Source organism: Scyliorhinus canicula, chromosome 6 (genome assembly GCF_902713615.1).
Source record: "Scyliorhinus canicula chromosome 6, sScyCan1.1, whole genome shotgun sequence".
Taxonomy (NCBI): domain Eukaryota; kingdom Metazoa; phylum Chordata; class Chondrichthyes; order Carcharhiniformes; family Scyliorhinidae; genus Scyliorhinus; species Scyliorhinus canicula.
Window position 1 is genome coordinate 57,820,999 of NC_052151.1, and position 24,776 is coordinate 57,845,774.

General features: G+C 43.4%; 1 protein-coding gene across 1 annotated transcript in view; it reads right to left on the bottom strand.

The window, feature by feature from the left end:
• Positions 1–1,112: 1,112 nt before the first annotated feature.
• The window catches only part of ibtk (inhibitor of Bruton agammaglobulinemia tyrosine kinase), a gene marked incomplete at its 5' end in the record, with an annotated part of 101,482 nt that continues 77,818 nt past the window's right edge, over positions 1,113–24,776 (bottom strand). Inside the window, 6 exon segments of the mRNA XM_038801016.1 lie at positions 1,113–3,276; positions 8,148–8,280; positions 17,293–17,454; positions 19,253–19,330; positions 19,332–19,412; positions 24,342–24,431. Of these exon segments, the coding sequence (XP_038656944.1) occupies positions 3,151–3,276; positions 8,148–8,280; positions 17,293–17,454; positions 19,253–19,330; positions 19,332–19,412; positions 24,342–24,431 (670 nt within the window).

Here is a 24,776-nt window from a genome sequence, read left to right on the forward strand (position 1 = left end):
TGGCCTAGCAAGCCACTCAGTTGCCTGAACAACTACAAAGAGCAAGTGCAATAAGTACAACTTCACTCGCATCACCCATGTCCAGTGAGCATAAAAATTGATCTGTGTTTATTTCCAGTACTTATTTTTCCCCCTCCTGAAACGTGTGATTTAAGTAATTATTTACTTTTTATTGCATCAATGCTTGAAAAGAATGGTGCAAGAACGGAAGAGGGAAAGAATTTTCTTTGATGTAAGTAAAGATCAATGGCGGCTTTTCCCAGATAGACAAGTGACTTCCACATGACTCAAATTAACTTTTCTCAGGCAATTCTCAAGTTTATTTCATTCGCCATCAGGATATTAATGCCATTTTGCCAATAGTGTAAAAAATAACGATTGTAATTTAATGCAGGCATTTAATACTCTGCACTAAAAACCATCAAAAATATTTGAATTTTACTGGAGCAATCATGGTTATTGGAGGACCTCAATACTGAATCTCAGTGATCAATGTAGAGTCTCCTACAAGAAAGAAAATATGAAAAATACAGATCTCTGCTAAAGTTAAGACTTTTAGAAATTGAAACTTCAATGAAATTCTTATAACAATGCTACTGCACTTCTGCAAAACCCCACTGTCACCAGACTCCTAAATGACCCTCTTATTGACTGACCTCATTAACACTACACCCTGTCTGCTTCATCCGATGCCGATGCTTATTGTATATTGTATATCTTGTGTTGCCCATTATGTATTTTCTTGAATTTTGTTTAATTCCCTTTTCTTCCCATGTATTGAATGATCTGTTGAGCTGCTTGCAGAAAAATACTTTTCACTGTACCTCGGTACAAGTGACAATAAACAAATCCAATCCAATCCAAAAGATTTAAAAGTTTTTTTAAAAACTCTTTCTCAAAGTGCTGCCAGTGACAGTAGAAAGACAATTTGACCGAGATGGCACCATGTGGTGAAAATCTAGTGAAAGGATAGTATTCGAGCGCCTATTTCTTTTTGGATCATTGATTGATCTTTGAAATGTTGAAACTGAATGAACAGGAAAAATTGATTAGATCTGTAAACAAAGCACATATTGAAAATACTGTATTGTAGTTAAACAAAATATCACCCATTCAAGTCAGATACACATTTATTGCTTTCATTTTTTTCCAGCTTGCCACTAGTCACAACTAAACTCCATGATTATGATGAAATACATTTATTTTAAACAATGAAGGATCATGTACACTGCATCTTAAGTGTTACTTTTGTTTGCCCCTCCCCCCTTTATTTATCTTTTACACGGTGACACTCCTTTCAAGTGGTTAAACTTAATTTGCCAAGTAATCTATTGCAGTTAACAGATACATTACTTGCTAGAGTCCAAAATTACACTTCAGTTTTGACAAGGAAAGACAACAGCTCCAATCTCAAATGTGCAAATGCGAACACATCATGCAGGACCTCTATTGCCCAACCACACACCTACAATAAGGCCTTTCAAACACAAATGCAAAAATACCTGTGTTGTTTCAAATATTGTACACAACAGGAAAGCTAGGCAGCATACCAGCTTAAAAAAAAATTGAATCCAGCAGTTTGCATCATGTTCAAATCTACTAGAGACTCGGTGTAAGCTCAAAACCTCAACTGTGCACCAGCAAAAGAAAAATGCTAAGATGCTTCTTGAAACATTTCTCCCTATTCCATGCACAAGATTATTTTATGTTTACAAATTACTCATTAGAAATTTATTTCAGCACTACAAAACCAACACAAGTGTTTGAGCTGTATTGCTACAATAACATTTCAACATATGATAGTTAGCATGATTGCATAATTGCTCTCTAATCTTGTTAAGTTTATAAAAAAGCAAAGCTACTGCTGTTGGAGGCATCATGGTTGTTCAAGAGGGGCTTTCATTTAGAACTTGTACTCAATAATTTCCACTCGTACCAAGTATAAACAATAATCATTATCGTCATCAAAAGGTCAGCCATCTTAAGTCTGTCAGCAGGCAGTCTAAACTGCAGCTTGCCTCGAGCCAAGCCTATAAAGGTAAAGACAACTTTGATGCTACTGGAAATCAGATGGGCATTTAATCAAACTTTAATTTAAAATAATAGCAATGGGAAGAATAATGTGCTGTTGCCATTGGTCTTGGCTTCGCTGTTTCTGTCGAGAACATATGGACAGTGTTGGAGATTTTGTTTTCTGCTTTTGTATAATAAACTGAATCTTCCTAATTTTTGACACTATTACAAGTCTTTAGATGGCAATAAAAACTAGCATTTTATCATACAGACCTGCAAATGTGCTACCCCAACATCAGCAAACAATGCTGATCTTCAGTAGATTCCATGGGTTTTTAAATTTAGCTGTTAAATAATTCTGTAACAGTTATGGCTAGATCATTGTATGACTTTTTTCCCCACTTTCTTTTACCAACTGTAGTTTAGACAATGGTTGATTTGTGGCTAAGACTCCAACAATGCTTTCATTCAGTTGTCAAGTGGTACGAGTACATGGTTGATCTTTCCCTTTCCTGTGGGCCAGACACCTGGACTCCATACCTCACCATGACAACAATGATGAATTTACAAATCAAATTTACGTTGGTTCTCTATGCATTGAACCTATTCAGTGTGTTGTGCCTTCTATACAAAAGCTGGAGTTTGCCAAAGAACAAAAGTAACACACCAGGTGTTCCCCTCATCCCTATTAAATTAAAGATGTAGTGGCTCATTAAAATAATTTTGATTTTAATAGCACCCATGTTTTCTAATTGGCTCAACAAGAAGCATTTTTGTTCTCCTCCCCAAACATCCATTAAGTTTATCCTGTAAGAACACTCTGCCACTAATTTTGTGCAGCTATAACTAAAAATATTTCAAAAGTGCGTGTGGTGGGGAAGTGGAGAGAAAATAAAATACAATATCTGGTTAGCACCTAATATATCAAATTCTCATTTACAGAGTCAATTAAATGAGGTATCTAAAGATATATATTCCAAATGAAAGTATTGCCTCAGCAGCACTTAAGGTCAAACACAATAATTGATCGGCTAGAGAAAGGAGCAATTCTTTGTTCCTCTGCTGTTTTGAAAATGCAGCCCTTTCGAAGCAATTACTGACATTTGTTATTGTTAGCTGTAGATAGAGATACAAGAATCAATGTTTACTCCATACTGGGGTTGCTATGGGTCCTTGTGGTGATCGATCTATCATAATTAATTCTTCAGAGTTGCCACAGGCTTGGTAGTGGATTAATAAATCCTGGATGGCACGTTCCTCAATCTGAAAATTGAAGATAAAAATGAGTAAAATCTTGAAGAAAATACATTAGAGTAATTTTTAACTGAATTCCTCAATTGAAAGGCCACTGGAAATGGTCTACCTTTGCTAAATTCTCCACAAATCTAGAATGACAGCTAGCTGACTATGGATTTCTGTTGCTGGGTTAAAAACTAGAAGTGCCCTTAACTCCTCTGCTGGTGTACTTACACCACTTGGACTGCAGCGGTTCAAAATGGCGGCTCACGGCCACCTTTTCGAGGACAACCAGGGATGGGTCACAAATGCTGGGCCTGGCCAGAAATTTCAACATCACATGAAAGAATAAAAATAATACTGGCCTTGCAAGGGACACGCATCCAGAGAACAAATAAAAAAATACTGTTTAAATTAAAACAAATAGAATAATAACAATCTGAAAATTGAGGCTCCAGACATTCAAGCTCAGTCAACAAGAATACCGAATCTGTAGTACTGGAAGGCAACAGGTAAAGCTGCTTAGGTTTTACAGGTTAGAATGGTGAATACTTCAAAAACATTCCATTACTCGCAGAAAAGTGCAGAGAGATGGTGTTTGAGGTATTCAACGGCAGCTGTGATTTTGTTGCTGCTATTTTCTGCACAGGTTAGAAAGTAGGGCCTAAAGTTGCATGTGCAGCCTCTGATCATCTGTTTTTGAGCAGACTCCAAAGTAGGTTACATGTGTACATAACAATGTTTTGTCAGTGATCAATAATGTGCAGTTGCCAGCTAATTATGACCGTTTATGAATCGGAGCTTCGAACAATGCATCCCAACTTCATTATTGCAACAACTGCACTAACTTGGCATCTGCATGTTACTCTCCGGCCTTTTGCTCAGATGGGCGGCACAGTAGCACAGTGATTCACACTGTTGCTCACAGTATCAGGGTCCCAGGTTAGATTCCTGCTTGGGTCACTGAGCAGAGTTTGCACGTTTTCCGCAACTGTCCTATGCGTGGGTTTCCTCCAGGTACTCCGGTTTCCTCCCACAGGTTCTGAAAGACATGCTGCGAGGTGAATTGGATATTCTGAATTCTCCCAAAAAGGCGCCGGAATGTGTTTACTAGGGGATTTTCACAGTAACTTAACTCCAAAAATGTACATGTTAGGGGATTGGTCATGCTAAAATGCCCTTAGTGTCCAAAAAGGTTGGGTTGGGGATGGGCTACCGGGAAAGGGTGGGACTTAGGTAGGGTGCTCTTTCCAAGGGCCGGTGCAGACTCGATAGGCTGAATGGCCTTTTTCTGCACTGTAAATTCTATGATGGCGATGATCTATGATTGCAGTGTTAATGTAAGCCTACTTGTGACAATAATAAAAAGAAGAGCGCTGCGTGAAATGTTAACTTCCAAATGTGTGTTTTGTTCATTGTCAGCCTTAGGCTACTTCTTTTTGACCAAATTTAACTTGAAAACAGGTCATTACTAGGCTGATACCTGGGTTGACTCGACTGTCCTACGAGGGGTGATTTGTTCGATTGGGCCTGTATTCACTAGATTTAGAAGGGTTAGAGGAGATCTGATTGAAATCGATAAAATTCCATCAGGGCTGGACACACTAGATACAGGGAGGGCGTTTTCACTGGTTTGGAAATCTAGACCAGGGGACACAGTCTCAGCATATGGAGGAGACCACTTAGGATTGAGATGAAGAAAAATGTCTTCACTCAAAGAGTAGTGAATCTGTGGAATTCTCTGCCAAAGAAGACTGTAGACGCCAGTCACTGAATGTATTCACAAAGAGATAGATAATGTTTTAGATTTAATGGCTAATTGCATCAAGGTTTATGGTGAGAAAGCAAGAATATGGGACGGGATTCTCCGGTCTCCGACGCCAAAATCGCGTTCGGCGATTGGCCGGGGAATCCACGATGGCGCCGAAATCGGGGGCGTGGTGCTTGATAATGCTCCGCCCCTCTTAGAACATAGAACATACAACGCAGACGGAGGCCATTCGGCCCATCGAGTCTGCACTGACCCACTTAAGCCCTCACCCACCCTATCCCCGTAACCCAATAACCCCTCCTAACTGTTTTTGGTCACTAAGGGCAATTGATCTTGGCCAATCCACCTAACCTGCACGTCTTAGGACTGTGGGAGGAAACCAGAGCACCCGGAGGAAACCCACGCAGACACGGGGAGAACGTGCAGACCCAGCAGGGAATCGAACCTGGCACCCTGGCGTTGTGAAGCCACAGTGCTAATCACTTGTGCTACCATGCCACCCTCAAAATGGCATACTTCAGGAGTGCGGTGCACACCACCCCCAAGATGTTACCCGAGGGCCCCTACTTCCCCCCCCCTCCCCCCCACCCGATGCTCCGTTCCCGATGGGCCAAGTGTGGTACAGTAGTCCCCCTTTATAACACGGGTGTTGGGGTCCAAGACAGCCACCCGCGTTGCAACCGAGCCGCGGATATCCACGATGGGGTTTTAAATTATTTTTAAAATCTATGCTAGCGCTTCCCATTGAGAGTCTACGGGGGGCGGGGGGAGAGGTCAGACCCCCGTAGACTCACAATGGGAAGCGCTAGCATAGATTTTTAAATAAATTTAAAACCCCCACCGTGGATCTAATTAAAACAGTGTCAATTTCAGCGGCCGGCTCACTTTGATCCGGAGAGGGAAGCTGCTCTCTCACTGAAACAATCAGCCGGCCGCTGAAATTGACACTGCCCGCTGCTTTCTCCCTCCAATCCAACTTTTAAGTTTTAATGTTTCTGATTGGGGGAGAGAGCAGCCGGCAGTGTCAATTTCAGCGGCCGGCTGATTGTTTCAGTGAGAGAGCAGCTTCCCTCTCCGGATCAAAGTGAGCCGGCCGCTGAAATTGACACTGCCGGCTGATTGGAGGGAGTGAGCAGAGAACACAGGAGGAGGTCATCGGGCCTCTGCAAGACCAGCATGGTCTCACATCGCCCCTCCCCTCTGTAGCTGGGGTTCAGGCTGTGGCTGCTGGGGTACAGGCTGTGGCTCCTGGGGTACAGGCCGTGGCTGCTGGGCTTCAGGCTGTGGCTGCTGGGTACTGTGGCTGCTGGGGTTCAGGCTGTGGCTGCTGGGGTACAGGCCGTGGCTGCTGGGGTGCAGGCCGTGGCTGCTGGGGTGCTGATTGGAGGGAGAGAGCAGCCGGCAGTGTCAATATCAGCGGCCGGCTCATTTTGATCCGGAGAGGGAAGCTGCTCTCTCACTGAAACAATCAGCCGGCCGCTGAAATTGACACTGCCGGCTGCTCTCTCCCTCCAATCCAACTTTTAAGTTTTAATGTTTCTGATTGGAGGGAGAGAGCAGCCAGCAGTGTCAATTTCAGCGGCCGGCTGATTGTTTCAGTTGAGAGAGCAGCTTCCCTCTCCGGATCAAAGTGAGCCGGCCGCTGAAATTGCCACAACTGACAGTTGGAGTCCATAAGCCCCCCGCGGTATATCGCGAACCGCGGTATTGCGGAGCGCGGTATAACGGGGGACTACTGTATTTATTTTCAGAAACTCGGCATGATGGCTGCGGAATGTGGAATAGGTCCAGCGTCTCCACAATCGGGGGGGGGGGGGGGGGGGGGGGGTGGGGGGGGAGAGCCGATCTGCAGGCAAGGGGAGCTTTGGAGGGGGCTGGGGGCTCTGGTGGGGTTTGTCCGGGGGTGGCGAGCCTGGGCCGGGGGGGGGGGGGGCACATTTGGCAGGCCTGGCCCTCGTGCGGCGCTGTAGGCCGCCATCATGCACAGCCACGGACCCGGCAATTCTCCGGCCTTATCCGCAGCTAGAGCCGGGTGCTCCACGCTGCGTGCCTGCTAGCCTCCCACCAGACGGAGGAACAGTGACCGTTTTCTCGACCTCATGCCGGCCTCAGCAGTTAGTTTTGGAGAATTCAGCCCATGGTATTGAGATTGAGGGTCAGTTAGTCTCAGAATCGGAGAATTCAGCCCATGGATTTATGATTGAGGATCAGTCATGGTCATACTGATCACCCGATGAAGGAGCAGTGCTCCGAAAGCTAGTGATTCTAAATAAACCTGTTGAACTTTAACCTGGTGTTGTAAGATTTCTTACGATGATATCGAATGACAAAGTAGGTTCGAAGGGCCGAATGGCTCCTCGTCTCTTGTGTATAAAATAATACTTTTGATCTATGGAGTACACTTCTACAGAGAAAATAAAAGGATGTGAGGAATGGGGCAGGAAAAACAGGGCGAAAGGAGTAGAGTAGAATCATGAAGGGTCTGGACAGAGTAGATAGGGAGAAATATCTCCCAGTGGTGTAAGGGTCAAGAACCAATGTGCACTAATATATGGTGACTGGCAGAAGAACCAAAGGTGACAAGAGAAATAACAGTTTTATGCAATAAATGGTTATGATTTCGACTGCACTGACTAGCGTGCGGCAGAAGCAGGTTTAATTGTGGTTTCGAAAGGAAATTGTAAATGCATACGAATGAAAAATAATGCAGGGAAACAGGGAAAGAGTGGTACTGGCTCTTGACTGAGAATGACACAGGACAAAATGATCTTAAGGACCTCTTCTGTGCTGTATCCATTCTGTGTGTCTAAGGAATTCAAATTGCAGAACTGCACTGGCACAGGATCAGTGGATGGAATGGCTTCTTGTGCCACATTAAGTTCCCTACACCGTCTCTGCCTCTAAATGTTCATAGAGAAAATCTATTGCTTGCATCGAGATAGACAATTGTGTAGTGCTCAAATCAGGAACACATTAACACACCTGCTAGGTTATATACCATTATCATCTATGAAACCTTTATTTCCTGCATCTAAATATCATTGGCTTGTTCGATATCTCAAAAATGAGGTTAATTTTGCAAAACCTTCTGAAACTGTGCCCAGAACAATTTTACAGATAGCGTTACCTGAATCAAAGCCAGTGGTTTCTCTCTGCTCTTCACAAGTGCAGCTTCTTGCTGACGTTCTTCCTCCACTATAGCCGCAAAGGTAATTGGAGTCATTGCTGGTGGACTTTCCGTAAGTGTCGTTAACCAAGGACTGTTAAAATGAAAATATTTATCTTTAATATATTTTGAAATCAATTAATATAGTCTTTGAGAACCAGGTACTTTTTGTGTTGGCTACATTAGTAGCAGCAAATATTGCAATGACATGAATTATATGTTGCCCAGTTGTCATGGTATTAAAGTAATAATGTTGGCTACACAATGCATCAAAAATAAATTCATAGAAGGCTAAAGATTGTTTTCCTTCAACAAATGTGTTTACAAATAAAATCTGTAATACAGAAGAGATTTAAATAATTAACTGGTTCTTAAAATTTGACAGGAAGCTTGCAATTCTGGGTGCCTGTCGTGATTCCGGGATTCAATTGTGATTATCCTGAAAATGGAGACCGAGCTATTTCCCTGCACCCATGATCCACTACAACATGGAGAAAATGCAGTTAAAACATAAAGTGGCCCTTAATTCTGCAAAGATGTTCTTCGGGATCATTGTTATTCAGCACATCTGATCAAAATGACTAGTCTCAGATAGTGAGGACTGAATGAATGACATATCATGGTTGGGATTCTCCAATCACGCAGCCACGTTCTGACACCGGCGTGAAAATACCGATTGTCAGGTATGCACCCCTTCAGAGAGGGCTAGGTAGGCACCGGAGTGGTGTCCGCTGTTTTAGCCGGCGCGTGTTCGCGAATGCACGTGGGTCCGTCTCTGCGTCGGCCCCTGGGCAATATGGCACATCCCTACAGGGACCCGGCGCGGAGGAACATAGGCCCCCATGGAACCAGACACCCGCCGACGGTAGGCCCCAATCGCTGGCCAGGCCACCGTGGAGGCCCCCCACCCCCCCGGAGTCGGATCCCCCGTCCCCCCACCAGGACGACCCGCGCAGACAGAACTTCTAGGTCCCGCTGTGGGACCATTCGTGATCCACGCCGGCGGGACTCGGCCGAACTCAGCGGGCACTTGGCCCATTGAATCGCCGGCGTGGGGTCGGAGAATCCCAGCCCATATATATCCTTCCATTTCAGTTCCATGGCATGCACAAAGCCACATCCAGTAAACATAACACTCCATCAGCACTCCATAATCCAACAAATACAAGTAAAACTACATATGAGAAACATACCCAGTAAATACCCTCATCCTATATATTAGATTTGTTATAGAAAATGAAAACCTCACAAACAAAAGTCAGTCGTAGGTGTTCACGTCACAACAATGCAAAAATCCTTCAGAACGTAGAGCGCCATTACTAATGTCTCCTTTAAATTGTGCAGCCCAACTGCACAATGTAGTCACTGCGCATGCATGGCTTGTGTAAAATATTTAAGCGGCCTGCTCAGTTAAATTAAACTACAAAGAAAAAGACAGGCACATTGGTCACCACCATGATGAAAGTGAAACTGTAAACATTATTCAAGCCATGGTCCAGCTATACTGAAGTTAGCAATTCTGACTGACACCATCAATGCTGATTCCAAATGCTGTTTCCGTTGGCATCAACGTTGCTGACAAAAGCAGAAGATAAATATTTTTTGATTTTTTAAAAAAATAGGCAATGGTCTCTACTTGACCACACCATGCAGCAAAATTATCTGTACTCATGTAATCCATTAATAAAAGTTATCCTAATCTATCCAGTCAATCCCTGTAGTAATTTGAATGATGGATCCTCTTGCCAACCAAAGGAAATACCTTTCCTTATGCATCATCAAACCAGTAAGAATTTAACTTCTACTAAATAGTCTTTTTGGGGGGGGGGGGAGAGATGCTCTGGCCTCACAGCTGTGTGCTTCTCGGCAGCAGGAGGCAGCGCACAGTGCGCTGGCAGCAGAATTCTCTGTTCCCACCGCTCTCAATGCCATTGAAGTCACCACGCTTGCCAGGAAACGCACGGCAGGGATCCCAATCTCAACGTCAACACATAGCCGGAGAATTCCGGCCTTAGACTTCTGTTTCAGAAGAAGTCCTCACTAGATAGGAACATAGGAATTAGGAGAAGTAGGCAATTCAGCACTTCGAGCCTGCTCCGCCCTGGTTGATTTCTTTCTAACCTCAAATCCTCATCAGAGATCTAAAATTTCTCATTTGTATGAGACCACTGCAAAACCAGTAAATTTCCATTTCTATTCAATCACAGAATTTACAATGCAGATTCAATTTGATTAAACATGTAATGTATCGCCAATGCAATTATAAACAATGGCTAATATAAAAGCGGAATTTCTATATCTATATCTATATATAATCTAAATGGTTACAGCGACAGCAACTTAGATTTTGTGAAAAGGGTGATCAAAAATAATTACTCATATTAACATAACAGGTAGAAACAGAACAGTATTCCCATTTGAAAATGAAAATGAAATGAAAATCGCTTATTGTCACGAGTAGGCTTCAATGAAGTTACTGTGAAAAGCCCCTAGTCGCCACATTCCGGCGCCTGTCCGGGGAGGCTGGTACGGGAATCGAACCGTGCTGCTGGCCTGCTTGGTCTGCTTTAAAAGCCAGCGATTTAGTCTGGTGAGCTAAACCAGCCTCGCAGAGACCCATTTGGGTATTTGTACTCCAAATTATGACTTTAAGTCCTGAAATATTTGGTGCAGAAGGAAGATACAAAGGAAAGATGCAAGTATAAAACAAAAAGTTTATATAATTGAGCCAGGATTGTGTAAAGTTACACTCTAAACCAGGATTTTTTCAACGTGCGGGTCGTGACCCGTGGGTGAGTGTCGGGAGAGTCGCGGATCTATCAAGTCGCAGCGTTCCCGGGGTGGTTCCGGTCGCAGGGTAAGTGCCCACTATCGGCACTTTTACAAAGGAGGCTCTGTGCAGTCTTCTGGCTTGAAGAGGCAGCAGTGAGCAGGGCATATGCCCTGCATGTACACTTGATGTCAAACGGCATCTATGTATGTGCTTTTGGCGCAAATCACAGAGAGCTTCTTTCATTTTCTTTTTAAAAAAAATATATTTATTCAAATTTTCAACGCTTTTCAACAAAACACTCCAAACAGAAAAGGAATAAAGCACAAAACAAGAAAAAATTATACATGGGATTTCCAACAAATACAATAACCACCATTTAACAGATAAACACGCCAGTAAGGAAAACACCCCACTCTAATCTAAACAAAAAAGAAAAACCAACCGCCCCCCCCTCCCCGGGTTGCTGCTGCTGTTGACCTCCACCTAACGTTCCGCGAGAAAGTCTAGGAACGGTTGCCACTGCCTGAAGAACCCCTGCACAGACCCATGCAAGGCAACTTTATCCTTTCCAGCTTGATGAATCCTGCCATATCATTAATCCAAGCTTCCACGCTTGGGGGCTTCGCATCCCTCCATATTAGTAGGATCCTCCGCCGGGCTACCAGGGACGCAAAGGCCAGAACACCGGCATCTTTCGGCTCCTGCACTCCCGGCTCGTCCGATACCCCAAATAATGCTATCCCCCAGCTCGGCTTGACCCGGGTGTTCACCACTTTGGATATAGTCCTCGCAAAGCCCCTCCAGCGCTGAGCACGTCCAGAACATATGGGCGTGATTTGCTGGGCTCGCCGAGCACCTCCCACACCTGTCCTCCACCCCAAAAAACCTACTCATCCTCGCCCCCGTCATATGCGCCCTATGAACAACTTTGAACTGTATTAGGCTGAGCCTGGCGCAGGAGGAGGAGGAGGAATTAACTCTACTCAGGGCATCAGCCCACAGATCCTCATCCAGCTCCTGCCCAAGCTCCGCTTCTTTCATTTTCTAGCTGCTCAGCCAGCAAGCCAAAAGGACTGTCAAGAAGAATTGTTTTCTTACAAGTAAAAAGCCTCCAGTGACACAAATAGGCAGTGTACCTACTGGACAGAATCTCAAAACTGAATCTGCTCAAGAGAGCTGCTCAGAAGAGTCCAGGGCAGCATAGAACAGTCCTAGCTCTGTACAGAGCTCCAGGGACTCTGATGAACAGCCTACAAAGAAGAAACGTAACTCGAGAACAAAGCATGATTTCTTGAGCTATGATTTTGTCAATTGTGTCAATGCAAATAAGGATGCAAGACCCATGGGTGGTATATGCAGGGAAGTACTGCAAATGAGAAGTTTCTGATTTTGAAAAATTGGTGGGTAAAACATTCCCTTTGAGGTCGAGACCCCCAGTGTCTGTTATTAACTTAGTGCTGATTCCAAATAGAACGGTATTTATGTATCCGAACTGTGATACCATGTTAGAAACATGCCAAAAGCCCATGAGACTGTCAGCATTCTGTAGTAGCATCTCCCAGGAGTATCCGGTGCAGAGTAAAACAAGCATTTTGTCGCTATTGCCCTCGACCACAATCTACATGTGAGAGGTTAGATTTTCAGTTCTCAAAAAGATGTAGATGGCACAGAGGAACTGGAAGCGGTTTACACCCACGATGAACCCTCTCGTCCTGTGAACCTGATTGGAGTGAGATTGTGAAAACAAAGTAGACTCCCCTTTCACATTAAAGGTCAGCAAACATGGCATGGGTAGCAAATGTCGGCCGACATGGGCCCAGAAGGACCACCGCTTGGCAAAAGTGGGTCCCAGGAAAAATAAGTTTGAAAATACTGCTCCAAATCAATTTGCCTGTTTTCACAACCACAGGAAATGCTTGAACAATGGCTTTAAAAGTAGGCCAGGTTAGCAGTCAAACATCACAATCATGTTCCCAAACCACAGGAGATTCGCCAGTCTAAGTATTTCTGCTTTTATCAGCTTCTCGGTCTCAATTTTCGACATTGATGACCCAGGCAAAAAACTACATCGTACGGTGATGTTCCAATATATCATGAAGTGTGCCAACGGTCAAATTGATGTTATTTGTTCAGTGACCTTCAGCAATAAACAATCCCCTGACATTTCTAAGCTTGATCAGCATTTGTGAACTGCTAAACTGGTAGGATTAAGGCATTGCAAACTTTAGCTGATGGAATTGTGCCCAGAAATTTCCTACAGTTAGCATGATACTGGGATAGAAGGAAGCGAACAGACAATCAAGTTGTTTTTTTAAAACCCTCCTTTGGATTCCTGAGGAAAAATGATGTAAGAGTCAAACACTTTGGTGGTAAAGGTAGCTCACCATCATTTTCTCAAGGATAATTAGGGATGGAAAATAAGTGCAGGCCTTGCCAGGGAGAATCCCATCCCATGAAAGAAGAAATAAAAAAATGTGTACTTCCTTATGACCAATTGACAAATCAGTGAAATGAAATCATCTACATTTGCAAGACATATTGTAATCAGTTAAAAAACAATGCACTAGATAAACATGGTCCAGTTTATTCAAATGCTAAACTACCTTAATTAAAATTCATATTCTTTTGGTCTATAAGACCATAAGACATAGGAGCAGAATTAGGCCACTCGGCCCATTGAGTCTGCTCCTCCATTCAGTCATGGATTATATTTTTCTCATCCCCATTCTCCTGCCTTCTACCCATAACCCCATATCCCCTTATTGATCAAAAACCTATCTATCTGTCTTAAAGACACTCAAGTGATTTGGCCTCCACAGCCTACTGCGGCAGGGTTCTACAGATTCACCACGCTCTGGCTGAAGAAATGCCTCCTCATTTCTGTTTTAAAAGATCGTTCCTTTAGTCTGAGATTGTGTCCTCTGGTTCTCGTTTCTCCTACAAGTGGAAACATCCTCTCCACGTTCACTCTATCCAGGCCACGCAGTAACTGTAAGTTTCAATACGATCCCCCCTCATCCTTCTAAACCCCAATGAGTACAGATCCAGAGTCCTCAACTGTTCCTCATATGACAAGCTCTTCATTCCAGGGATCATTCTTGTGAACCTCCTCTGGACCCTTTCCAAGGCCAGTACATCCTTCCTTTGAAACATCTCAAAACTGCTCACAATACTCCAAATGGGGTCTGACCACAGCCTTATATAGCCTCAGACGTACATCCCTGGTCTTGTATTCGAGCCCTCCCGACATGAATGCTAACATTGCACTTGCCTTCCTAACTGCCGACTGAACCTGCACGTTAACTTTAAGAGAATTGTGAACAAGGACTCCCAAGTCCCTTTGTGCTTCTGATTTCTTAAGCATCTTCCCATTTAGAAAATAGTCAATGCCTCCATTTCTCCTTCCAAAGTGCATAACCTCACACTTTTCCACATTGTATTCCATCTGCCACTTCTTTTCCCACTCTCCTAGCCCAGTGTTCTTCAAAGCCGGGGGCGCGACCCGCGGGTGGGTCGCGGACGGGTGTCGGGAGGGTCGCGGAGCCGTCCTTCGCGGCGCTCCCGATCGCGCAAATCCCCGCGCAGCAGCTGGCTTTTAATAACGCCGACTGGAAGCGGCCTTTAAAATGGCGAACATGTTAAAAAACTTCAGCCGCATTGCGCATACGATCATCGGCTGGGCATGCGCAGTGCTGCAGCTATTTTTTTAAACGGTCGCAGCTTTTTGTTTACAAGTTCGGGGGGGTTTTATTCATTTTATTCATTTATTTTATTCATTTAATTTTTTTTACAAGTTCGGGGGGGGGGTTTTATTCATTTATTTTATTCATTTATGTTTTATTTTTTTCATTCATTTTATTTATTTATTTTTTACAAGTTCGGGGGGGGGGGGGTTATTTGATAAAACTTTACAGGGAAAAAAAACGCAGAACTTTGGACAGATGGAAACTCCATACTTTCCGACACCGGAAGGCTTCACCTTCATCCAACAGGTTCCATTGGAGGAGCGTGTACGAGGGCCAAAGGGACCCAAAACAATTTCCTCGGCCGGGTAGGGTCTCGATCGTCGGCCGGGTAGGGTCCCGAAGGTTGGCCGGTTGGTAAAAATGGGTCCCTAGAAAAAAAGTTTGAAGAACACTGTCCTAGCCTGTCCAAGTCCTTCTGCATCAAAAGATTTTGAAATTCAATATTAAAAACTTACTGCAGGGAAAAGATGCATATAAGATCTCAATCAAATTATTTCTGATCTGATACCCACCTGCTGAATGTAAATATTTACTCAAGACCGAGCACCTGATGAACAGCATAAAGTCAACTGGCAAATTAAGAAACAAAACCCTAGAATGTCTTATGGATGTTGACACATGAACTTCATGATTGTTTAACTGGGACAGGATTTGAATTATTTCTCGCCTGCTACAAAGCCTGTCACATACATTTTCCTATAAAGGTGCTGAAACATCCTCTCACTGTAAATGGAGAGAGCGAGAGAGAGAGAGTTGAATCCTTCTGTCACTTTCACACAGCTCTTAAGAAATAGCAGGATCTTTTTACCCTTTTAAAAAGGGAAACTGCATATTTTGCAACTGGAAGAGAAAACAACTTCTGTTTAAGTGCAGGCAGATAAAGAGATAAAAGTTTTTTAATAAATGGGTTGAATCATTTGCACAGAAAGCAACAGTACTCACAAAAGATATAGTTCCAAACATAATGGCGGGGTAAACCAGACCAGGGATCACAGTCTGAGGATACGGGGTCGACCAATTAAGACAGAGATGAGGAGAAATTTCTTCACCCAGAGAGTGGCGAACCTGTGGAATTTACTACTACACAAAGTAGTTGAGGCCAAAACGTTGGGTAATTTCAAGGAGTTAGACATAACTCTTGGAATTAAAGGATATTGGGGGGGGGGGGGGGGGGGGGGGACGAGGAGAAGAATGGGAACAGGTCGGTGAATTACTGCGGATGCTGGAATCGGAAATAAAAACAGAAAATTCTGGGCTATCTCAGCAGGTCGCACAGCATCTGTAGAGGGTGAAGGGAGCTAACCTCGAGTTTGGATGACTCTTTGTCAAAGCCGAGTTGGATGATCAGCCTTGATCATAATGAATGGCAGAGCAGCTCGAAGGACAGAATGGCCTACTCCTATTTTCTATGTGTCTATAATTATAATCTAAAGCCATTATTTGAAGTACTAAAATGCAAGCGTTGTTAAACTTTGTATCAAGTGGTTATTTCTAAATACTGTGCTATGTACATTCAATATAGCAGCAGCATGCTGAACGGACCAATGCTGCCGTTATAGATGTACATTCAATATAGCAGCAGCATGCTGAACAGACCAGTGCTGCTGTTATAGATGTACATTCAATATAGCAGCAGCGTGCTGAACAGACCAGTGCTGCTGTTATAGATGTACATTCAATATAGCAGCAGCATGCTGAACGGACCAATGCTGCCGTTATAGATGTACATTCAATATAGCGGCAGCATGCTGAACGGACCAGTGCTGCTGTTATAGATGTACATTCAATATAGCAGCATGCTGAACGGACCAGTGCTGCCGTTATAGATGTCCATTCAATATAGCAGCAGCGTGCTGAACGGACCAGTGCTGCCGTTATAGATGTCCATTCAATATAGCAGCAGCATGCTGAACGGACCAGTGCTGCCGTTATAGATGTCCATTCAATATAGCAGCATGCTGAACTAACCAGTGCTGCCGTTATAGATGTCCATTCAATATAGCAGCAGCATGCTGAACGGACCAGTGCTGCCGTTATAGATGTACATTCAATATAGCAGCAGCATGCTGAACGGACCAGTGCTGCCGTTATAGATGTCCGTTCAATATAGCAGCAGCATGCTCTAACGGACCAGTGCTGCCGTTATACATGTACATTCAATATAGCAGCAGCGTGCTGAACTAACCAGTGCTGCCGTTATAGATGTACCTTCAACATAGCAGCAGCATGCTGAACGAAGCAGTGCTGCTGTTACAGATGTACATTCAATATAGCAGCAGCGTGCTGAACGGACCAGTGCTGCCGTTATAGATGTACATTCAATATAGCAGCAGCATGCTGAACGGACCAATGCTGCCGTTATAGATGTCCATTCAATATAGCAGCAGCATGCTGAACGGACCAGTGCTGCCGTTATAGATGAAGCTTTTCTCCTGAGTGGGTACTTTTGAAACTAGATCTATGGCAGAATTCTTTTACTATATTCTCATTAGCTGCAAGCTTAGCCATATACCGATTGAAGTATTTTGTTTATTTACAAATTCATTAAACCGTCTAAAGGTAAGCCGTTTTTAAAAAAATTCTTCACCTGGTAGGTTGCTCATATTTGTTGCTATGTTGTTCTTGTTGTTTAGAATTATTTTCCCATGAGCTGGATGGCAGGGAGTCACCTACTTTTTCTGATGACTTTTCTTCCACTAGTAGGTCACGGAATGATTTTGGGGAGGAGAGGTCATTGAATGGAGTCGCCCTAAGTGAAAATGTTTTGTAACAGTTAACAAATTTATAACTAAAATGACTGATTAAATAAAAATGAATAATATTGCTGGGAAAAAAGAAACATGGCGTTAAAGCTTTTCATTTTGCACTCATCAAGACAGATTCACAAGAAAATCAAATCTCAATAGAAACAAGTTATTCTGCTTGGGAAGAGGGTGCTGATTTGTTGGCCACTGCACTCTGATTGATAGAGGTGTTGCCTTGGAGAATGCATCTGGGATCAGTAAATTACCAAGCTTTTGTTGAAATTCAAACCAGGCAGGTCAATGGTTAAGGCATTACCATTAACTGCTGTCCCCTAAACAAGCTTTTGTGTAGTTGAAAAAAGCGCATTGGTGAGGGCATGTTATTTCTGCTTGCAAAGGAAAGGACCTCATGTGTGAATATATGGACCGTCTAGCACACATGAGCCACACTGCCAGCCCAACTGATAATCTTAAATTGATTGTCAGTGTAATTCTTAGCATAATCAGCAGTGTTTAGTAAGTTTTGTCCAATTGTGGCATCACATCTAATGTTGGACACTATGTTCTGGATTTTGGTTGAGTAGCGTCGCTACTTTGCCTGTTGCAAAAAGCTGAAGGGACATGCTGTTGGATACGATTCCCCAGTCTTTGGGATATACAGCCTACATACCTGGCTTCACACAGGCACTGAAATCCATCACTGCCTACCACACAAATGAGTAATTTTGAAAACTTACTGGTAAATGTTTTGTTAAATAAAATAGACAGATGCCTTTTGTCTTGACGGCAACATTCTGCAAGTGGAGAATACTACTTGTGTTGCTATTGCATAACAGCTGTATAAAATGGTTAGCTTCACCTGTTGTTCAAAGTTTTGAGGCACCTTACCCTTCCGGGTTATCCCAAGCGTACTGGGCACTTTTCAAGGACTAAAAGTGATGGTATTAGGTGTAAAGATGAGTTTGCCCGATATACAGTAAGCAGTGATCTGATCAGGGGATCCATTATCCCACATGATAGCTCTGATGTGCCCTGTTTAACATCAATCTTGCATGGTGAGCAAATGGTTTGGCCTTTATTTAAGTAGCTGCTGATAAGGCCATTTCACATAGCGTGTGGGATCGTAAGAATCACAACACATATACTGACCAGTGAAAGTAGGCTTGCGGTATACTGGAGCAGTGATGATATCTAAACTAGAACATCGAGGAAAGGATGGAGCCCATTAAAGCGTGTCAGGAAGTTATTACGTGCAGCTGTAGATCCAAATACAGCAAACACATGAGCTACGCATCAGAATTATGCAAGGAGTAGTTTTGTGTTACAAAAAAGCAGAAGCCTATATTATTTAACAAGAAATTTGCCATCCAGTTTTCAAACTTCACTAACCCAGGTGGATGTCTAGGCCAGAGATTATCTACAACTTTCAATGCTGACTCATCTATAATAATAATAATGGCTTATTGTCGCAAGTAGGCTTCAATGAAGTTACTGTGAAAAGTCCCTAGTCACCACATTCCGGCACTGTTCGGGGAATTGAGCCTGCGCTGCAGGCCTTGTTCTGCATTACAAGCCAGCTGTATAGCTCACTGTGATAAACCAGCCCCTGGCTACCATGTAATGTCAAGTGTACTTATTACAAGTGACATGCAAATGCAGCTGACAAATAAAGGAAAAAAATAACACAAGGAAAGGCATCAGGTCGTGTGGCCAGCACATCAGAAAATACAGCAAACACCTTAAAAATTACTGAAGATCCATTTATTTTGTATATTATCAATTTGTTCATGCTTGTCATCTTACCAAGCATTTCCTGTCTTGATGGGGTTAATGATATGGTCAGATTCGATTTCACAGGCGTGCAGTCCACTTTGTTGTTGTGCTCGGTTCCTTAGCTGCCATGGCAATCATCTTCCTCTGTTTCTGAGAAAGCTTTGCTCCATGGCACATTGACTTATTCCCACTGTGAAAACATTGCATGGTTAAAACAACCATCAGGTTTTTAAAAAAAGTATTACATGCGAGGTTAAAATGCAAATTATTATTTGAGTGTCTATAGAAATTAGCAGATAACCTGGCATATAACCTAGAGATAAAATTCTCTTGCATTTTAACCATAGTGTAAAACATAATAAAACTAGTAATGTTCATCTTCTATAAAAAGGTTTACAAATATTTAGAAACTGAGTTGCAATATGTTACATAGAAAATTTAGAATATTTATAGTTTTCATTCATTCCTACTCCATAACTAACCCTTCATCCATATGGTGATAATCTTCACAGACCTAAAAAGCCATGCCAATTTAGAAGGGAAACACCAGCTAGGAATTTCTAACCCTCGTGCCAAATTAGTCTTGTTTAATAATTACCAGATTTAAATGGTAATGTTTGGTAGACACGAGTAGTATTCCATGCAGCTGTAAATCAATGCTGATAATAGGACCCGTAGTATGTGGTAACTGAATAACTGGAATAGCCTTTTCTTGACCCCGTGGACTCCTATCACCCAGATGAAAGGATTGAAGATAACATTCCTGTAGTCTTTTTACTATCAGTTTCATCGCTGAGCTGCATAGGGTTCTGCGACCACGGTTAAAATAAGCTTTGATTTCCTGAATCACTCTGTTTTGAGTAGAGAGCAATTTCGAGGCACCCCACAGCATGGAACCAAATGATACTCATCTAATTGATGTGGAGGACAGAATAAATGAAGGAAAAACAATTTCCTGATTAAAATGACCTCGGAAAGCTCTCAACCCCATGAAGTCAGAATCTAGATACGTATCATCCCAGCAGTCCCAAAGCCAGCAGTTTATAAATGCTACTTAAAATGGAGGTCTATTCAAATGATAATTTTATACCACACCAGAAAGAGCACTCAACATTTTTCCTACTGGTGATAAATTTTACATACAGATTATAGATGTCCGTAGAAAGTGCATGCATATGAATGAGAGGAGGGGGAAGGAAAAGCGCATGTGCAGAACCTCCTATGCCCAAGGAAAGGTTAAAGGCTAGCCACCTCTCATCTCTCAATACCTTCAGGCTGTGGTTTTCTAAGTTTGCTTCTATACAATAGTGCAAACATGTTACAAGTTATATGTACAGAAGTAAATCTACCACTTCCATTAGGCTACTGTCATGTACCTGCTCAGGCGCGGCAAAGCTTCTTGCGTCAACCTACTAAAATCTCTACTCTGCTGAACCACCTTCACACAGTTTTCCACTTATAGGTTGGAATTTTAGACCTGTTCCCCAGGACTGGACTGGCAGGAAATCGGGTGGCATGACAAGTATGCCCACCTGCCAGCTTCTGTAGGATTTACCAGTGGCTGAGTAGGTGCTAGATGGCACACCCTCTCTTGCTCACTTACTTACATTGACTTAATTCCCACATGCAGAGCCACGAGCAGCAAGATTCCTTCACAGGCAGCGATCCATTGCAATCTCTCCAGATGCCCTATAGTTGTAAATCTTCCTTAATGTACTTCACCAAGTCTTCTTTGACTAACCCCATCTTCTTTGTTCATCTGCTGGTTTCCATACGACGGTCACTCTGGTGATGCATAAGCGTTGGAGGCAAAATGTATGTCCTGGTCGTCACAATTGTCTCCGTTACAGATGACGATGTTAATTCTCTATAGTACTTCTTCATTAGTGGTGCTGTCTGCCATGTGACGCCTAGGAACTTGTAGGCAGCGCTGCTGAAAGATGGCCACTAATGTGACATTTATGCTGTTCTTCCCGTGGATTGTATTGGTCCTATTATGGACATATAAGAGTTGTAGCTTCATGGTAGTCTTGGGCACTTAAATTCCTGATCATTGTAAAAGCCAGCTGTGGCTTCCTAGGCTGCCAGACGCAGGTTCACCCCGGACATTTGAGTCGGTGGGCAAGGCCCTAGCCTCTGCAAAACAATTCAGCCCTACTTGCTAAGAAACTGGAGGTCCATAGTAATGTAATTCCCAAGTGATTACCATCCACCACCCCCCAGGCTCTCTACTGTAAACTACACCTCCCATCCTGAAGTTCACTCGTTGGCTCATGCTCCAGATTACTTTAGACCAGTTATACTAGAAATAACATACCAGCAGACTCAAGATCTCTGCTTTAAGTCTATGCTTAAATCCATGCATTTCTGAGATGCATGTATGAATTCTTGCCTTGTGTTAGGATTCAAAGTGTGACAGAATTCTTGATAATGCCTGGAATAGTGGGTTAAAATTGGACAGGTTATGCTTGCAACACTGGAGTTTAGAAGAGAGTAAGAGGTGACCTGATTAATCATATAAGATTCTAGGGGTCTTGACAGGGCGGATGTGGAGAGGGTATTTTTTTCTCTCGCGGAGAAACTAGAACTAGGAGGTCACTATTGGAAAATAAGGGGTTGACCATTTAAAACGGAAATGAGATAAACCATTTTCAGTCAGAGGGTCGTGTGTCTTCACAACTCTTCTCCTCAAGGTGCCGAATGGCCTACTCCTGCTCCTCGTCTGTATGAATTTTATTTTTCTGGAGAGAAATTTCTTTTAAAAAAAGGACACTAAAACTTTTTTGAAAAATCGCTTATTGTCACAAGTAGGCTTCAAATTAAGTTACTGTGAAAAGCCCCTAGTTGCCACATTCCGGCGCCTGTTCGGGGAGGCTGGTACGGGAATTGAACCGTGCTGCTGGCCTGCCTTGGTCTGCTTTAAAAGCCAGCTATTTAGCCCTGTGCTAAATCTTTGAGCAAGTGTTTTGTACCAAACTGCCTTGTGTCCTGAAAAGGCAGACTCTTCTTTATCCTATAAAAATATGGTCAAAAGAGCTGATCTCAAGAGCAGAGGTGAGAGTGTGTCCTGCAACAAGGCAGCATCTGACCTAGTTTGGCATCAAACAGTCCTGACAAAATTGATGTCAACGGGAATCAGGGGGGGAAACTCTCCACTGATTGGAATTGTACCTAGCACAAGGAAGTGATTGTGGTTTTAGGAACCCAATCATCCTGGCCCCAGGACACTGCTGCAGGAGTTCCTCAGGGTAGTGTCCTCTAGGCCCAACCATCTTCAGCTGCTTCATCAGTGATCTTCCTTCCGACCCAAAGTCAAAAGTGGGGATGTTCACTGATGATTCCACAAATTTCAGCACCATTTGTGACAGCTCAGTATTGAAACCACCCATGCCAATATGCAGCAAGACCTGAATATGTTCAGGCTTGGGCTGGTAAGTGCCAAGTTACATTTACACCACTCAAGTACCAGTCAGTGACCATCTCCAATGAGAGAATCTAACCATCTCCCTCACTGACATTATCATTGCTGAATCCCCCACTATGAACATTCTGGGGTCGGTCTTACCATTGACCAGAAACTGAACTGGACTAGCATATAAGCATCGACTACAAGAGCACATCAGAGGTTGGGAACTCTGAAGTGTGCAACTCACTGCCTCGCTCTCCAAACCTTATCTACCATCTACAAGGCACTAGCCAGGATTGTGATGGTACACTCACCACTTGCCTGGATGAGCGCACTTTCAACAACCCTCAAGAAGCTTAACAGCATCCAGAACAAAGCAACCCGCATGATCAGTCCCTATGTTCCACCTTAAAGATTCACTCCCTCCACCACCGCATATAGTGGCAACAGTGTGTACTACATAGAAAACGCACTGCAGCAACTCACCAAGGTTCTTGTGACAGTACCTTCCAAACCAACCAAGGGCGGCCCGCAGTACAGCGGCTAGCACTGCTGCCTCACAGCTCCAGGAACCTGGATTCAATTCCGACCTCGGGTGAGTGTGTGTGGAGTTTGCACTTTCTCCCGTGTCTGCGTGGGTTTCCTCCGGGTGCTCCGATTTCCTCCCACAGGCGAAATATGTGCAGGTTAGGTGGATTGGCCATGCTAAATTGCCCCTTGGTGTCCAAAAGGTGAGGTGGGATTACTGGGATAGGGTGGAGGCGTGGATTAAGTAGGGTGTTTTGTTTTTTCGACGAGCCGGTGCAGACTCGATGGGTTGAAAATGAAATGAAAATCGCTTATTGTCACAAGTAGGCTTCAAATGAAGTTACTGTCAAAAGCCCCTAGTCGCCACATTCCAGAGCCTGTTCGGGGAGGCTGGTACAGGAATTGAACCGTGCTGCTGGCCTGCCTTGGTCTGCTTTGAAAGCCAGCGCTTTAGCCCTGTGTTAAACCAACCCTCCTTCTGCACTGTAAATTCTATGATTTCTTAAACACTTCTATACTACCTTAAAGCGACAAAGGCAGAAGACGCACGAGACCACGGCCACCTGCAAGTTCCTCTCCAAGCAACCCGGCCATCATGACTCGGAAATATAGTGCTATTCCTTCATTGCTCCTGGATCAAAGTCTTGCAATTTCCCAGCACCGTTGGTGTACCAAGGCGGCAGCTCAAACCGCCTTCTCGAGGGCAAATAGGAATGGACAAAACAAGTGCTGCCTTGCCATGATGCCAAATCTCATGAAATCATTTTTCAAAATGGAATCAGCTCATGCCGGCTTTTTGGTGAGGGCTCAGGTCTAAATATATCAATTAAGACACAGTAAACAACTAGAAACACAATGTAACAAAACTACACTAGTCCTGTCTCCAAAAGAAGCTAGCTTGATGTAAGTAGTTCGAAAATGGGGGGTAGGAGCAGATAGCCTTTAAAAAGGAGGTATGGGGAATTTTACAACGGCCCGGGCTTTATTGATAGTGAGACATGGCGTTACATGTGTCATAGTCTTAGTGACATGATGCAAACTTTACAGGTTTGTTTACACAAATGTTTCCACAAAAACAAATCTAGTTCAAACATTTTTCTACAGTATGCAAAAATGCAAGGACGAGAACTACAACATTAATAACTTTGTTCTGATTACTTTTGACAAGTAAAGCTTTATGCTCACCTTGCATTAGTCTTTGATATAGTGACACATTTTGCATATTTTCTTCCATTTCCAATAACTCGCAGGCCGACAGTGGGAGGACTCGCAGGACTAAATAAGAAGAAAGTATTTTCGAAGTGCAGGAGAATTCTGTGGTCACATTTGAACTGTCTTGGCTTAACGCAAAAAGGACTAAGACAATGATGCAGCTTTACCAGACTGATTCCAGGATGTCAGGACTGTCATACGAGGAGAGACTGACTAGGTGGGATTGTTCTCGCTGGAGGCAGAAGAATGAAGGAGGATCTCATAGAGACTTTGAAAATTCTAACAGGACTAGACAGGGTAGATGCAGGGAAAATGTTCCCAATGGTGGCGTGTCCAGAACCAAGGATCTCAGTCTGAGGATTCAGGGTAAATCATTCGGACAGAGATGAGGGGACATTCTTCACAAAG